The sequence below is a fragment of the Nothoprocta perdicaria genome, unplaced genomic scaffold (assembly GCF_003342845.1).
Source record: "Nothoprocta perdicaria isolate Ctin4 unplaced genomic scaffold, notPer1 scaffold_22, whole genome shotgun sequence".
Taxonomy (NCBI): domain Eukaryota; kingdom Metazoa; phylum Chordata; class Aves; order Tinamiformes; family Tinamidae; genus Nothoprocta; species Nothoprocta perdicaria.
This window is the reverse complement of record NW_020455415.1, coordinates 2,878,752-2,894,320: the sequence shown is the minus strand read 5'-3', so window position 1 is coordinate 2,894,320 and position 15,569 is coordinate 2,878,752. Positions and strand designations below refer to the sequence as shown.

General features: G+C 47.5%; 1 protein-coding gene across 1 annotated transcript in view; it reads left to right on the top strand.

Annotated features, from left to right (window-relative positions):
• The window catches only part of PASD1 (PAS domain containing repressor 1), a 43,893-nt gene extending 29,298 nt beyond the window's left edge, over positions 1–14,595 (top strand). Inside the window, 11 exon segments of the mRNA XM_026039052.1 lie at positions 3,342–3,448; positions 6,466–6,613; positions 8,118–8,199; positions 9,375–9,498; positions 9,702–9,811; positions 10,372–10,458; positions 11,245–11,403; positions 12,126–12,343; positions 13,231–13,491; positions 13,686–13,896; positions 14,434–14,595. Of these exon segments, the coding sequence (XP_025894837.1) occupies positions 3,342–3,448; positions 6,466–6,613; positions 8,118–8,199; positions 9,375–9,498; positions 9,702–9,811; positions 10,372–10,458; positions 11,245–11,403; positions 12,126–12,343; positions 13,231–13,491; positions 13,686–13,896; positions 14,434–14,595 (1,669 nt within the window).
• The last annotated feature ends 974 nt before the right edge of the window (positions 14,596–15,569 follow it).

Below are 15,569 nucleotides of genomic sequence, written 5' to 3'. Positions count from 1 at the left end.
GCTTAGATCATATGTTTTCCAACATTCCAAGAATTTTTCAATTTTTTTTCAATCTATCAATAAACTTCTGATTTGCATCTTGATAAATGCTGGAATACATAAAAAAAAAAAAAAAAGAAAATGCAGAGGAATAAATGGTTTAAATTACAGATTGCTTTTTGCCTAAATAGATTGTGAGTTGTTAGGAGAATAGAGTGAGAAATGTTAGGACTTTGGGAATGAGACAGACTGGAATCAGTTTGTTGACTTGAGAGGTACAGAATTCTTGTTTTCAGGAGCAGCTGGAGTTTTTTGCTTGCTCTTTTGCTCCTGTGTATTTGGCATTTATGCATGACCACAACACAAAATCATATCCTTCTCATGGTTATTCTGCAGCAGTTGTCTTTACAGAATACAAGCCCTGCAAAGGTAGCCATCACAAGAAAAGGAAGAATACAAAATAAACCTTTTTGTGGGGGAAAGATAAACTAAGAGTACAGGAAAGAGAGAGAGAGCAAATGTAAATTGAATTTGAATTCATGTGTTAGAAAAGATGTGTTTTCCATGCTTCACACCCTGAAATGTAGAATTGTCTATTTGATAACCTTACAGTTAATGGTGTGTTTTGGGGTAGTCTGCATATTATTCATGTCATCTAGATCTTATTGGAGTAACTTTGCTTTCCTTTAATTGGTCTATCCAATAACCCACTTTCAGAAGCAAGTGATTAAAGTTAGATTCCTAAATCCCTCATTTCTCTGTCTAATTAAGCAGGRTTGTTTTCCAAAGGGCCGTGTCCCTAGCAGCTCCTATGAATCAGGCAGGCAAGAGCTTTGCTAAGACGTATCAAGGAATCTTTTGATGGATTTGGGTTATGACTCAGAGAGGAGTCTCTTTGCTGCTGGGTGCTTGCAGCTGGTCCAACCCCTCTCATATCCCCGGTGAGGAAACCACTGTTACTGAGAGTAAATTAAGTTAATATAGATGCTGAGCCAGAGTTTGTGACAGCACCGGATGCAAGCAGTGAGCACAGACCTAGGAATGAGCAAAGAATCATGTGGGCTGTCTCATTTAATCATTCATTCAGACCTTTATCCAGTACAGGCCTCRGGATCTCTAGCACACTGTGAGAATATGTTCAAATGTTGTTGAAGATTTTGCTGTTTCTTATTCACTTACAACCCTCGCCTGGTCTAGTGCAGAGAGCGGTGCAGGCAGGGGAGCAGCGGGTACCCAGCTTTGCTTGGCACCTGGCCTTCAACAGTTACACTAATATAKATGATAATGAGATAAAGTGGAGTGATAATAAATGGTGCAGAAAGCACTCTATATAGCTGGATAGACATTAGAAAAACGAGGAAAAAAATATGCATCTGAATCTACATATAGGCATGCGTAAAGGACGAAGGCCTGTGAACTTGGATGATGATCTGCTTCTGTTCTGGGGTCCTCTCCTCATCTTCCCTTCATGCAGTTAAATACTGCAAGGTCTCATCCTGCAGCTCTTGTGTTAGGAGGTTGTTGGTTTAAAGTCCCATCCTTCCAGCTTTTGGCACTGTCACCAATCCCCTGCTCAAGAAGCTCTGAGAGGACCATACAGTCCCATTTGCACAGGCTGGAAGTCAAACTTGGCTTTCAGCCTGCTGCACCAGTAAGCCAGGTCCTCGTCAAATGACAGATTGGAAGCATTTTGTGGTTACAGTCTATTTTAGAGAGTCTTGGTGAAAATCAGGAAAGCAGCGTGCTTTTGTGATCAGCGTAAAATGTTTATCTGCTGTGCATCTGAAAGACATCATTGTCATGAAAATAAGCATGTTATTGAAGACCCCAGAGACATTGGCACATTTGGCTAAAGAGAGAGAAGGAAAGACTCTTTCATAAATACACCTATTATCGTCATTAACAGAAATTTGGGTCACATGAAGGAAAGGAACACAGTGCTCTATACAAAGCTATTTGAATAAATAAGACTGTATTGTGGAAGGGACCACTGTGCATTAAGAGCTGCTTGTTTCAAGAGCTTTGGGAACACGGAAGGTGGTTCTTCCAGATCAGGTGCTATACTGGGCAAGTTTTAGGAAATTGCTTAGACTCCAAGAGTACAGATTTACAGCTGGGTTGCTTGGCCCAGGCAGTAGGACCCCAAAGATTTCTGGGCCAATCCATCCCAACCTAAATGTACCTACACCTAGATATTTTTTGTACATATTCTCGGCCACGTTATGGCATTCACCTTCCTTAAGAGGGTTGCTTGATACCCCAAGAGGAAGAAGGGCAGCGTAAAAGGCATGTTTAATAAGCTGTGACACAACTTCAAGCTGTCCCAGATTGGAAACATGAACTATTTCAGTAATACACTGGCATCTTTATCCCTGAGAAACTTACCGAACTTGGCAGATTATCCTCATACAATCAGCACATCCAGCAGTCAAAACAAGAAGGTGGAGCAAAATGCCGAATTAGCAGAGCATGGTCAAATGCTGCYTCACAGACCCACGTGGTGCTTTAATTGATGCAAACAGGAGCACACTTGTGTGCTTGAGGACAGAAGGTGGCTTGCTGAAATAGGAAGTAGATATAAACATCATGTTGTTGGCCTCACCTTTCAGTGCTATTTCCCAATTCCAAACAAGCAGGCTCCCATGCAGCTCMGTGTTTTGGGGACAGCAGTTTAAAAAAGTTTTATATTTTGCCTCAGTCTAGACTTGATAGCAGAATAGTAGACATAGAGTAGATAGCAGAGAAGTTATTTACACCCCCACATCTCCATACTTTCTAAGTTTCTTCTCTGTCTGCCAGAGAAATAACAGCCCTTAAAATTTGCCTCAAACATGTTCTCCTCCTTACTGCCAGCCCAGAAGCATTTTTTTTCAGGTTTAGGTTTCCCAAGCTTTTCCATGGGAACGATTACTTTCTCTTTTCCCTAAGTAGGTCTCGACACACACTGTGGCTTCCCACTTACWCTCTTTTTCTACGTTTACCACCCAGATGACATTTACTTCCAACCTACTGGCTAGCTTTACTGACGCTCCAGTTTAATATGCACACGAACATCCACAGCATTTCTCGGGCAGCATGTCTAACAAGCATGCTTAATGGATTGAGTCACTTGCATACGCACATGCCTTGCGCTACACCCACGTAATGAATAGGCTGTGAAACAATAAACAGRCACCTTTTCATTTGCTCGTTTTTTTACATCTCCATGTGGGTCTCTGCTTGTGTATGAAGAGGTCAGTATCCGCAGTTTCCCTGCCAAGTAGCTGTAGGAGATCGTTTGATTGTCAGTGTCGTGAAGTGTCTGCCATGAAGTCACAAAATCAGGTTTTGTGTTCACTACCTGCTCTTCGCTTCCCTTCTAGGGCTCCACCTATCATAGGATACCTTCCCTTTGAGGTCCTGGGGACGTCAGGGTATGACTACTACCACGCAGATGACCTGGAGCTTCTTGCTAGGTGCCATGAACACTGTAAGTTCCTCTCCTTCTGCAGCCTGCCAGACTTCATTCTCACTTTTCACTTTTGCAAAACCTTTTACCGTCCCAAAGACTTCCTTTTCTGGGGAGAAAGGGAATTCTCTCTTCCTGTAAAAGATTATCACAGCTGATGCTTCACCAGGAAGTTGAATCCCTATGGAATTCACGCAGATCAGGAACTGCTTGTGCAGGTCTCCCAATGAGACAGGTCTGTTCTTTAAACACAGATGGCTGAAGGTTGCATTAGATTAATGAATGGGCRGTCAGAACTTTCCACTCTTTACTCCAGCTTATGAAAGCAGACCTGATCCCTGGGACTTTGTTGGTTGCCACAGTTTCTAGGGCCTTTCTGTTCCCTCTGGCTCTGGAGCTAACCACCAGGCTTGGCTCACTGAAACGCACCCTGAAGGAAGCATCTGGATTGCTTATCTGTGCAATTAGGTGCTGTAAACTTCACTTACGGTTAGTAAAATGGTTCTGGAAATTCAGATCTGTTATACAGAAGTACTGATAACAGACTCCTTGTGTGGTACAGTAGYTTATTGTCTATTGATCTTGAAGTAGTTTTGCCTGAAGAGTGAAAAGTGCCACCAAGCTCCCCATGCCAGAAGCAGGAGGCTTGGGGGCATCCCCAGAGAGCATAGACACCGTGGACACCTTGAACACACTCRCTCCAGAACACTCCACACAGCAGAAATTGGAGCGGATTGGGTGCAGCCAGGACCACATTGGCTTGATTGCTGTGAATGGGGATTTTTCCTTCCCCTGGGAATGTCTGTGGGGGAAGAAAAGTCCATGAGCTTTCAGCCCAGGTTAGATTTGTCTCAGTATTACATCTTTCTGAAGACAGTTTTGTCCAGTTCTGGAGGTTCCTGACCTGATGTATGTGTATGAACACAGAGATTCTTCATGAACMCTGTGCAAGGTGAAATGCTGTGACCTACAAGAGCCTGTGTAGAGTCAGGTCAGCAGGAGAGCTCAGCCTGACTCCTGCTGTGGTGCAGCATGATGCTGCAACCCCATGTCCCTCTGAAGGCTGGAGGTGATGTAAGGAAGGGCAAGAGGTGACAGGAAACATGGTCGAATAACCCATGTGGTTTTCCTAGGAGATGAACATATGAGATGCTTTACCTTTGAGACTGTATTTTTCCATCTGTCTCATGCACTTCAGAATAAGGTATTAAACCAGAATTATATCTGATCTCCAGCTGCTTTGCATTGCCAAGAGGTGCAGTGAAAAGTAACTAGGCACTTTGTAAAATGCACCTAGGTAATCGGATGTTTTGCCAAGAAGTATTGCTTATAGGTTTCCTGTTGGGCAAACTCACCATCRGTCTATCTGCTCTCTGCTTGCAAGGAAAGTGCTTTGTCAAAAGGAAACAAGAACACAAGAGTGGGGAAAATGGGATACTCTAATTGCTCTGAGATGCAGAGCAGCGTGATGCAGGGACACCATCAAACTCTGCAGACTGCCCAGCACACAAGCCATGAGGCTTGTGCACTGTGAATTGCAAACTGCCCCCAGCTCTACCCTTTACCCACCATACAGATGAAATAAAATTCAATACAATAGAAAGTGGAAAAGATGGCTTCTACTCTGAAGTCTCGAATTTCCCCATTCCTTCTTCCTCTCTGCTTTGCACTTTCCCTCTCATTCTGCATGATCAAGATAAAACGCTGTGTATGAAACGAAGAGCAAGGGAAGCAGTTTGCCTGGCTGGTTACGCAGAAGCAGCTGTGAAAGTGGCTAGACACAAGTTATGTCAAGTGTGCCAAGCACGGAGATGGGAATATTAAAGGAGTATTTTTAGTTGCTCTCACCTATGGTACTACTTTAGTGCTGCTTGCTTTAAAAAGCCATGCAGACAGAAATGAGATACTTAAGCAGCTAATATCCTTTTGTTAATACATGCCTGCAATTCGGTGTATATTAGCTGCATTATGTGAGAGTGGAGTCCGATCTTTGCACAGGGACTCGCTCTGGTTAGTGGTTTACGTTCCTCATCTCTGTTAGCTACTGATCCTCTCCTAGAGGTTAAAAATGCATTTGCCCAACACACCTGCAGTAAAAGACCTTTTAATCTTGCTATGTAGGTGGGCAAAGTGAGGTACTAGGAAAGTGACTTGTGGGAGATGRCTTGGGAAATCACTGACAGGGCTAGGAACTGGATGATTCCCAGCGTGGCTTGTTAACCAAAAGACCTTCTCTAAGTGCTTCATCAAAAGTCCATCACTGCTAATGGGACTTGCTAAAGGAGCTGGTCCTGCTGCTTAGCAGGGTAGAGATGTGCAGGCGTGTAAAAATGCTCATGGCTCGACAAGTTCCCATGTGCAGGCTCAGCGCTGTGGGCAGGCACCTTGCCTACAGCRAAGTGAAATGGGTTTGCTTAAACCACGCTTATATTTCACTCTGCATTAATTATGGGGATTTTATTTGCATTAATAATGGGGGATTTTAAATGAGCATGTTTTATATTGTGCTCGCAGCAGCCTGGGAGCAATTAAGGTGGTCAATTAATGTTGTTCCCTCATTATGGTCCTGTTATACTGCATCACCTGTGATTTTTCTGGACGTAGCCTGATATACATACCAGGTCTGTTGTATTTAGGCCATCTCACAGAAGAAAACCTGTCCCTAACAGCTTAAGCCTAAGCAGTGAAGCTGCTACACTCCRCTGTTGCATTGTTTTCTGCTGTAATTAGGATCCTGACTTCATGTCTCTGAAAGGCATGCTCATGTACTTGCGAAAGGCCAAAACCCACTTAAATTTATGTCTTTTATTCTTTTCAGAGGAGCTCAGGGCCKGCTTCTGCCAGTAACTGGCTCTTAAAATATAAAGAAAAGAGAAAAAGAATCCAAATAACAACCCAGTACATTCTTGTGTGTGTATTGTATATAGCAACAAAAGCAGTTTTAGTGCAGTGGCAGCCTGCAAGAGGAGGAAAGGGGTGTTTTTTCAATCAACTCTTTTTCTTTTTTTCTTATCAATTCCTTTCTTTTTGTTTATCAGTGATGCAGTTTGGAAAAGGCAAGTCCTGCTACTACAGGTTCTTGACCAAAGGGCAGCAGTGGATCTGGCTGCAGACACACTACTACATCACCTACCACCAGTGGAACTCCAAGCCCGAGTTCATCGTGTGCACCCACCTCGTGGTTAGGTAGGAGAACCACCCCCCCCYGCCCTCACCCCATGTCCACCCCTTGGCTTCAGCCTGGTTTCGTGTTAGCCGAATAGACGCTGTGTATCTTGATGCATTAAGATGATGCGTAACTACAGAACACTGTTATGATAGRCAGCTTGGAAACAAAAATATAACACATTTTCATTACTCTCTTTTGGCAACTGGAACAAAAACTAGAAGCCACAGTTGGCCATGGCTCTCTATACATTTCATTATACTTCTCTCCCTAGCCGTGASATGGCCACATGAAGGATTAAAGCTATTAAGAATCAGACAGCTTTATGAGTGTAAAGGGGATCATACATCTCTCACAAAACCTTTTGATCAGAGCTTTAAATATTTATGACTGGATGATAGCTGTGGTCCTGGTATCCCTATTTGTAATGTAAAATTTAGCCCRTGATCCCCCCCTAGTGGGAAGCTGTTTTGTGCTCAGAGAACAAAACTGTGGGTTCAGCTGGAAGGAAGGTTGGCGTCTTCTGGGKTGGCATCTAGTTGATCACCTATCTAGTTGATAGAGGGTTAATGGTGAGAATTTAATTACTAGAAAGCTTGAAGAGGTAGCAGCACAACAATTTGATCCTCTGCCTCAGTAGATGCCTTCATTGGTATCTTTACTAGTAGAAATAATTTTGTGATTATTTTTTCTTCTCCTACTCCTTCCTTACAAACATATAAATGAAAAAGCACTAGTAGACTGGGATTAGTTTTGCTATTCTCAAATGCAGACTGAGAACTTCTTACACGAATAAACAGATCTAAGTGGTTAGAAGTGTGTGTGTTGGTATAAACTACCCGACATGCTATTTTAAGCAAATGTTTTATAGAGAGATTGCTTGTGAACCGTGTTGCTTCTACCTCCCTTCAGGGAATTCAGCTGCACTTTAAGCTCAGAATTTACTGTGCGTGAACTTGTTTCTTCTCTCTACTTCCAGTACCTCTTAGATATAGCACTCTATCTAGTGGTATAATCTTAAATAGACTTTGAAATATAGTTCTGTCTCTGACGGTTTAGATGTGTTATTGAAGCAGACAAGGTAATAGAACCTCAGTCTTAAAAAGTAAACTGAGAAAGATTCAGTGCATAGAGTGATTTAGGTGAGTTAGAGCTCAGCAGCTTCCATTGCCATCATTTAACATTTCAACAAATTTAATTCTGCACCCCCTGGAAACAGGGTCCTCTGCCCAAGCAAAGGTGCTGGTCTCTGGCAAACCCTGGCATTACATGCAGCTGCTTGATCTTCCTTGGTGTTGCCACGGGCCTTGCTGAGCTCCGTGCAAAACAACATGCAAACGAAATGATTCTTGATCACTGGCAGGCTGGAAAAGGAACGTACATTTGCTACAGCAGTTTACCTGCAAAGAAGCTGTATGATCAGTGTTTTTCTACCTGATCTGTATACATATATATATATATATATATATATATATATATATATATATGTATGTATATATATGTGTGTGTGTGTGTGTGTTTTAGTTATGCAGAAGTCCGAGCTGAAAGAAGGCGAGATCTTGGCCTTGAAGAGTCATCAATCGAACTGGCATCTTCCTCTTTAAAGGTACCATATGCCTCCTCAGTTAAATAAATATAGGCTTTTATCCCACACAGAGTCATTGCATATTAATCTTAGGAAAATATCTATTCTTCCTCCCTCTTCTCATTTATACCCCTCTCCCTCCAAGCCATCTGTTGCCTTACGACTCCAACAAAGAGGGKTTTTTTTTAACACTGCATGGCTCTTAACTACCCTGTCCTTGAGCACAAGATTGCAATTTCAGAAGCAGAATTGCTGCTGGTTCTGCTTTTGCAAATCATCCTGAGTCCTTTGCTTAAATGGTGACTGAAACAAACTCCATTCAGGAGGAGAATAATAAAGCTGGAGCTGGAGCTGATGTCCGTATCATCGTTCCTCAGCTGCAGCAAGTCTGAGAGCTCAGCAGCACCCCAGGGTGCGGGGCCCTCTCTTGCTAACGCTGCCTCATGGGTGGTGATGGGACTGCAGCTGGTGGGGAATGGCGAGCGATGCATCGATTCATATTCCAGACTCCTGTTCTATTTCCACTGCTGGGCAGGATCCCATCCAGTGTAAGATTGTGATGGGAGCAGTAATTGCCATGGATTGAATCAGTCTGGCATCCCAACACACCTGCCCAATTAACGGGGCCACTTCAATTACGCTGATGTTCTTCTTCACAATAGTTTACAAATAAGACCAGTTATCAAAGCGATTTTAAGCGGATTATTGTGTAATTACTACTGCATTAGCCTCATTGCTCTTCAGATATTATTTCCCTAAAACACTGTGGGGTGGGAGAGCAGGGAAGCTGTCCYAGGACCTCTCTGCCYTTCAGCAAAGACCATTTTGCAGAGGATTGTCTGCCTCACCTCTGCAGAGTCCCYTGGTGCCTTCTTTCCCTCCTCACTSGAACCTGAGAGAGTTTTCGGTACACATTAAGCTGCATCTGCTGGTGTGGGTGTTGGTAGCTCAAGGAGAGGCAGAGGGAGCAATTGCTTCATCTTCTGGAGGTGAAGCCAGGGAGCAACTAGGGAGGCATGTGGAGGGTGCTGCCATGGGTGACAAACCAAGACAATCCCTCAAGAAATTCCCAGGCCCTCCACGAACACAATCTTGGCTTTCCCCTCTGTTGAAAACCAGCAGTTAGAAGGAGGAATGAGTCAGGAGGCCCGTTTTGCCGGTGCCCTGTCCCACGGCTGCYTCGCTTGTCCCCGCAGAGCCCCGGCAGCTACGTGGACGTGCGGCGGTGCGGCAGCGGCCAGGAGGCGAGCCGCGAAGGGGTGTCGCTCTCGTCGCACAGCTCCCGCCGCTCCTCGCACACGGCGCTCTCCGACTCGGCGTGTAGGCGAGCCGGCGCGCGCGGCGGCGGGGCGGGAGGCCGGGCAGCYGCTGGGATTGGCCTGGGGGTGGTTTTCCTGTGGCTCCCTGAGCTCTTTGCTCCGAGCCAGCTGCGTATGCAGCGTTTGGGCACAGCCAGGGTAGCTGGGTGTGGGTTTGGTGTCTTCCGATTGCTGCCATGTCACCATAATCCACCTTTTCTCCAGCCACGTCATCAATGCGGCACACGGACACCAGCACTCCCACGAGGCCCTCAGTGCAACTGGGTCAGTCGGAGAAGGCAGCCTTGCGAGTGGCATCAAGTGGAAGCACCCAGGTAGGCAGCTCTGTAGCCTCTCTGATGAAAATCAGCCGTCAAACGTGCATCAACAGCACTGAGCTACATCCCACCCTCTGCTAGGTGTGCAGAGCCCTCAGAAAGGTCTGATCCCTTGTCCATCTATGCTGGGCCTGAGGGTCCCTGGCATTTCCCAGGGCTGTGAAGGAACTGCCTGCTCTTGGTGCTGGTGGAGAGCTTGGACAGAGGCTGCATGGCTGCATCGTGTCCTCCAGGAGTCAGTCAGCTCCTCCAGGCCACAGCCTTCCTCATGTCCCAATACAAACCCAATTTTCTCAGGTTTGTATGTGTGAAATGAATCTCAACATGGATGGTCAAGCAGCATTCAGGCTGATTTGCAATTAGAGGCAGGCATGCAGGGGTTTAAATTCTCCCTTTAGACACATCCTCAAACCTCCATGTGGACTCTTCTACTTGCACTGGTTCTTCAGTGAAGTTTGCATGCTCATAGGAGTTGATAAAACACCAGTGAGCAGGTCTTCCAGCACTGTACTCTAGGGATGCTGTGGACCTAAAATAAGGCAGGTTTTCATTTCTAGGCCATAGCAACTCCTCAAGCCCCTGTTGACCAYCTCAGTCAGCATCCTGTGGCTCAGCTGGCAGTTCCCTCTCAGCAAGCTGTGATGGTATGTGTTTTATTTGTGTTAAATGCACTTGTGCAGCCAGTCTGCTGGGCAGACTAGTGACTCCAGTGGGCTGCACTTCATCTCATTGCTAGGTGGGGGTTGGAGAGGTTTCTGCTGGTTGTGCGTGACTATTCGGACCATGCAGATAGTGCAGAACTGCTATTGGAACAGGTCACTTGGGTGTCCCTTTGGTCATTAAACATACACAAGACTGACAAATACACCATTTTTGCCAAGTTAGCTAAAATTCAGGTGAGAAGTGAGAGTCTTTAGACTTCAGAAAGTTCYCTTGAGAGCTCCCGGGAGGAGCAGCTTGCACGTGTGCTGATGATTTTGTCCTCTCAGTGCTGGTGTCTTTACGCGGGCTGGCACRCCTTGGGGAGAGTGAGCTCTCCATCCTTTGGACCTCTCCACGTGCCAGGGAGGGAGCAATGCTCTGTAGCTGCTTTTGCGAACTAATTCATCACATGAGGCCAAGGTGGCTCCCAGGAGCAGCTGAAAAACTATCTAAGCAGTAGTGCAGCAGATGGACATCAGGAGCAAACCACACTGTGTGAGCCGCTGTTGTGCTGCTCTTCTGGTAGTATGGTGGCACTTTAGGTTAAATGAGCAATACATGCTTTTTGTCAGCATCATCTTTTCTATGTCCAAAGGTGTTTCTTGGATAACAACATTTCAGGAAGTCACCTGCCCAGCTCAGGCACTGTCATTTTCCTGAAGCCAGCACCATGACGACTGTGAGCAGCAGTGCCGATCCTCCTGGTGACCTGTCTCTCTTCTCTGCAGCCAGTGTACCACCTCCCCGCGCAGCTGGGGATGATGCACCAGCTGAAGGAGCAGCTGGAAGAGAGGACTCGCATACTGCAAGCTGACATCAAGACACAGCAAGAGGAGCTGCACGTCATCAAGGAGCAGCTCCAGCTAGTGCAGGACTCCAACCTGCAGGTGCGCGGCCACTGTGGGTGCCCGGTGCTCCCCTCTGTGCTCTCCGGGGACCCACAGACCCTTTGCTTTGCCTCCAAGCGCTTGGATCAGTAGCCAGATTATCTGCAGCAAAACCATTCAGAAAAGAGCTAGGTTGGTAGTACAGTCCCAGGYGTGTGAGTAGCTGGAAGGGTACCTTCTGAGAGGAGGCATCAGGATCTGTTCAAGTATTGAGCTTTCCTGATTTGGAAAATAAAAAATTCCAAAGAAGTGATTAATGAAAAGCCCCCACTGCAGGAACTGCTCCAGGGTTTAATGGTCGAATAACCCTGTTGCATCCCTAGTGTCATTCCAGATCCTTAGTCCCATTCCCAGATCCTTCACCACTCCTGTGAAAGTGACAGGCAAAATGGGGCTGGAGCACTTGTGACTCTGTGTGAGTATTTGGGCTCACGCTGGCCTCTGAGTTCCTGCTGTTCTGGTTCACTTTGCTGCAGACTTGGCATTTTGTCRTGCCAGGCTCCAACAACACCCACTGTGCCCAAGCTTAGCCACCCCAAGCAAGGCAGGCAGAGCTGAAATTCCTTCACCCCCATCACCCTGAAAAGCTGCTTTGCTAGATGAGGGCAGTGCAGACCCCAGCCATACTCCGTTTCGTGCTTGCAGCATTACTCATTGAGCAGAGCTTGCCGTTCCTCAGCCGAGCAAACAGTTGCAAACTCCTGTCTCTTTTTTTCTTAAAGATGTTGATGCAGCAGCCGATACCCTTAGTCTTTAACAACGTGCCACACCAGAGTCCAAGGCGGCCGTCGCAGCAGCAGCAGCCTGGGGCAGCCAGGCAAAGCACAGCCAAGAAGTCGCAGCAGCAAGGCCTTACTGGGACCAAACACTACTGTGGCCCTCACTTACCGTCCCCACGCCAATTCCTCAGGGAACCTGGTGGCCCTTCCTCCCAGGTTGCTGGCTCTCTCTTCATCTTCATGCTTGCTTCCTGGCTTTTTGAGTAGTTGTCAGCACTTGAGGCTAAGTGTAAGACACTGCCACCTTGTTTATGTGGTACACCTAGGATAAAGGCAGCCCTTGATACCTGCACCTCCCTCTATCTTCCGTCTTCTCTCCCATGTGCAAAAGCTTTACTCTCTTATGGGATTAAGAAATGTGCTTCAAGCAATGGAACATGCAAGCGATGTTTTTCCATTGTAAAAAAATAAATGCTCCATAGCATAGAAGCATTAAGTCATGGCACGCTATTGGACACGTTTCTCCTAACTTCAGTAGAACTGTGTAGGAGGACGGTTTGGTCATCTGACTCACTCCCTTTCCAGTTACACCAGAATGCATCTTTCACAACCAGTGAGAGTTATAACCTAATATCTTCGAGTACTAGGCATAATTTTAAAGAAGTTATTTATTTTGTCTGGRTATGGCTGGAAGTTAGTTTTGAGAAGCAAGTTTATCATTTCTAGACCCAAGTCCACTACATAAATGGCTGCATCTCCATGGGGAAAATAAACGAGGTCCAAAATTGAGCAAGACTGAATAGTGCTGCKTGTGAGGAAGCATTAGAAGCTTTGCTTGGGGCTTTGGATTTGCAGTCCTTAAGCTGCTCCCTTCTCCCTCGGACGTCCTTGCCCTTCTGCTCTGATTTAGCAAGTGCCCGGCTGCTTCCCGGCTGGGATGCCGGCCCCTGCTGTGCGTGGGCCATGGTGCAGGCAGCTTGTTTGGCCTCCCGAGGCGCACGGGTGTGATCGCTTGGGCCAGGGAGCCCTTTCTACTGTTCATTGTCCTCTTGCCAACAACTGCCTTTGTAAAGGAGTGTGTCCTAACCTAACGCGTGTGTCTATATGTGCAGCAGCAGCAMCTGATAAGAGGAAGCCAAGCGCAGCAGACGGGTCTGCCAGGACAGCCGAGCATTTCAATGTCCCTCTACAACAACCCCATGGTGTTCTCGCAAGCGCGTCCCGTCGCCGTGTCCGCGCAYGTGCCGGCCGAAGGCGGTGACCGGCCGCAGCAGCAGGCTGAGTACAGCCAGGACAGGAGCCTGAGGTAGGCACCCGGCCGGGCCCAACCCTTCCCAGGCCGTAATGGGGCAACGAGGTGACCCGAGGGGTGACAGATGGCCACTGGGTAGAGTTTGTTCAGGGATTTGTTTCTTGAACCTACCAAGAATTTGAACATCTGCCTTCTTTGGTGGCCTCTGCTTTTGCTGCATTGCAAAAGGTTGTTGGATCACACCAGAGTCTTCACTATGTCTATTCCTGGGTGGTTTGGAGCTTTTGTGCCTATTCTTTCCCTTCTCCTAGCAGATTCGTCCCAGAGCAGCCAATCTTGCCTGCTGCGATACAGATGCAGCCGATTACGGGTAGCGCAGTCCGACCTCCAGCCCCGGCGCCCATTTTYTCCCCGTCGCTGATGATCCCACATCCCACCTTCACGGCCCACCAGACGAGCACCCCAGTTCACCTCCACCAGTGGCCACAGCAACAGGTTCAGCAGCATCGTCTCTTCCTTCAGGTATCGGACTTGAAGCACATAATGATGCACAAAGCTGGGTTTTAAGAAACGGAACTTCCTAGATCCTGACCCAATCTGACCTATTTTACCTGACAAAAATCTGACAAAGTCTTACTTGTCCCTAGCCAACTCTCATATACCTACTGTTCCCATTATATCTAAACATAGCCAATTCCACAACATTCTTCAGGTTTGCTCAGTATCCATGTCCAAGGCCATATTTTTCCAAAGAGCTCAGCTACAACTGAGTTTCCAGCAGAAAGGCGCTCTGCATGGCTATGTGCTTATAGCTTTCCGTGGCGTTTTCTGCTGAGCTTCACAGAGGTGTGTCAGCATGGGTAGGTCTTGCTTCACCTTTGGGCTCTCAGGGCAGCATTTGTCCTGCTGGTAACACCAGTGTCCCTGGCCAGGTGTCTGCAACCTGTAACTTTGATGAGCAGCAGCGACCATGGGGATCCCATCCTTGGAGATGAGATCCTCAGCATGGGCCCCACGGCCGGGGTGGATGGTCTGATGTGTGTCCCACCTCCACCGCAGATGCAGGGTGCCGAGCCGGGGCCGGCCCAGCGTGTTTTCCAGCCGCCCCATGCGTCGCAGCAGAGCCCCATGGGCTTCTTCGTGCCCCCGCAGCAGCCGAGCCGCCACGCGCAGGGCCAGCCCTGCGGCCTGCCCGACCTGCCCGAGATGCAGCTACCGTGAGCGCCGCGATGGGACGGGACGGCACAGCAGCAGGACCTTGGCCACAGCAGCCGGGTGCAGACCGGGCCAGGGGTGGCAACGCGAGGAGGAGAGGACCCACAGGGAGAGGTGGGATGGTCCCACGGGAGGGTTTGGGAGGGCTGTGTGCAAGAGGTCCTGCACAGCCCTTGRCTCTGCGGTGGCAGCTAAGCTGAGGTCCCCTTGCACGGCAGGACTGCGGTGCGTGGAAAGCTCCAGCCATGAGCAGCTCCAGCTCCATCCATGTGGGGCCTGGAGAGAAGGGCAGTGGTATTTGAAGTGCTCCAAGTCAGTGGGCGCATGGAGCCCCAAAGAAGCCACCTCAGCCGCAGCCCAATGGAGCCGCGGCCGCCACTCGCATGAGCAGCAGCTGCCGCTCGGCGGTCCCTGTGGAGCCACAGGGCCCATGGCAAGGGCAGGACAGGGGCTCCAGGCACCCCCCTGTCTACCAAGGCCCTCTGTGCAAGAGCCGCAGTGACGCCTCGGCCGCGTGGCAAGATGCCCCAATACCGTGTACATAGCTCATGGCCATGTGGTAGTGCCAGCACAGAKTTATTTTTATTTTTTTTTCCTTTTTTCTATACCTCAAACCCACAGGTTTTGTTTTCCAGAGGATTGGATGATGCTGCTAACTCACATAACACCACTTTTGCCTGAATTTCTTGTTCTCGTTGGTGTAACTCCTGTTATGCCAGCTCGTGTCACGACTAGCAACACATTCGTCATGTTTCATTTGGGTTGACAAGCGCAGATACATTTATAYGTTTTTGCTCCCTGTAGCCAATTGTTTTTTTTTCCCGTTTACAGACAAAGATTCCTTGCTCTTACTCCGGTCTTACAAGTGGCCGTTGCTGTACATGGTTCCTTACACCTAAAAACAAGCAAACAAAAAAATCCCATATGCCAGCAAACTTTGTGGTTTTGCTCGGTCATGTCTCAATTTGACACCTATTACT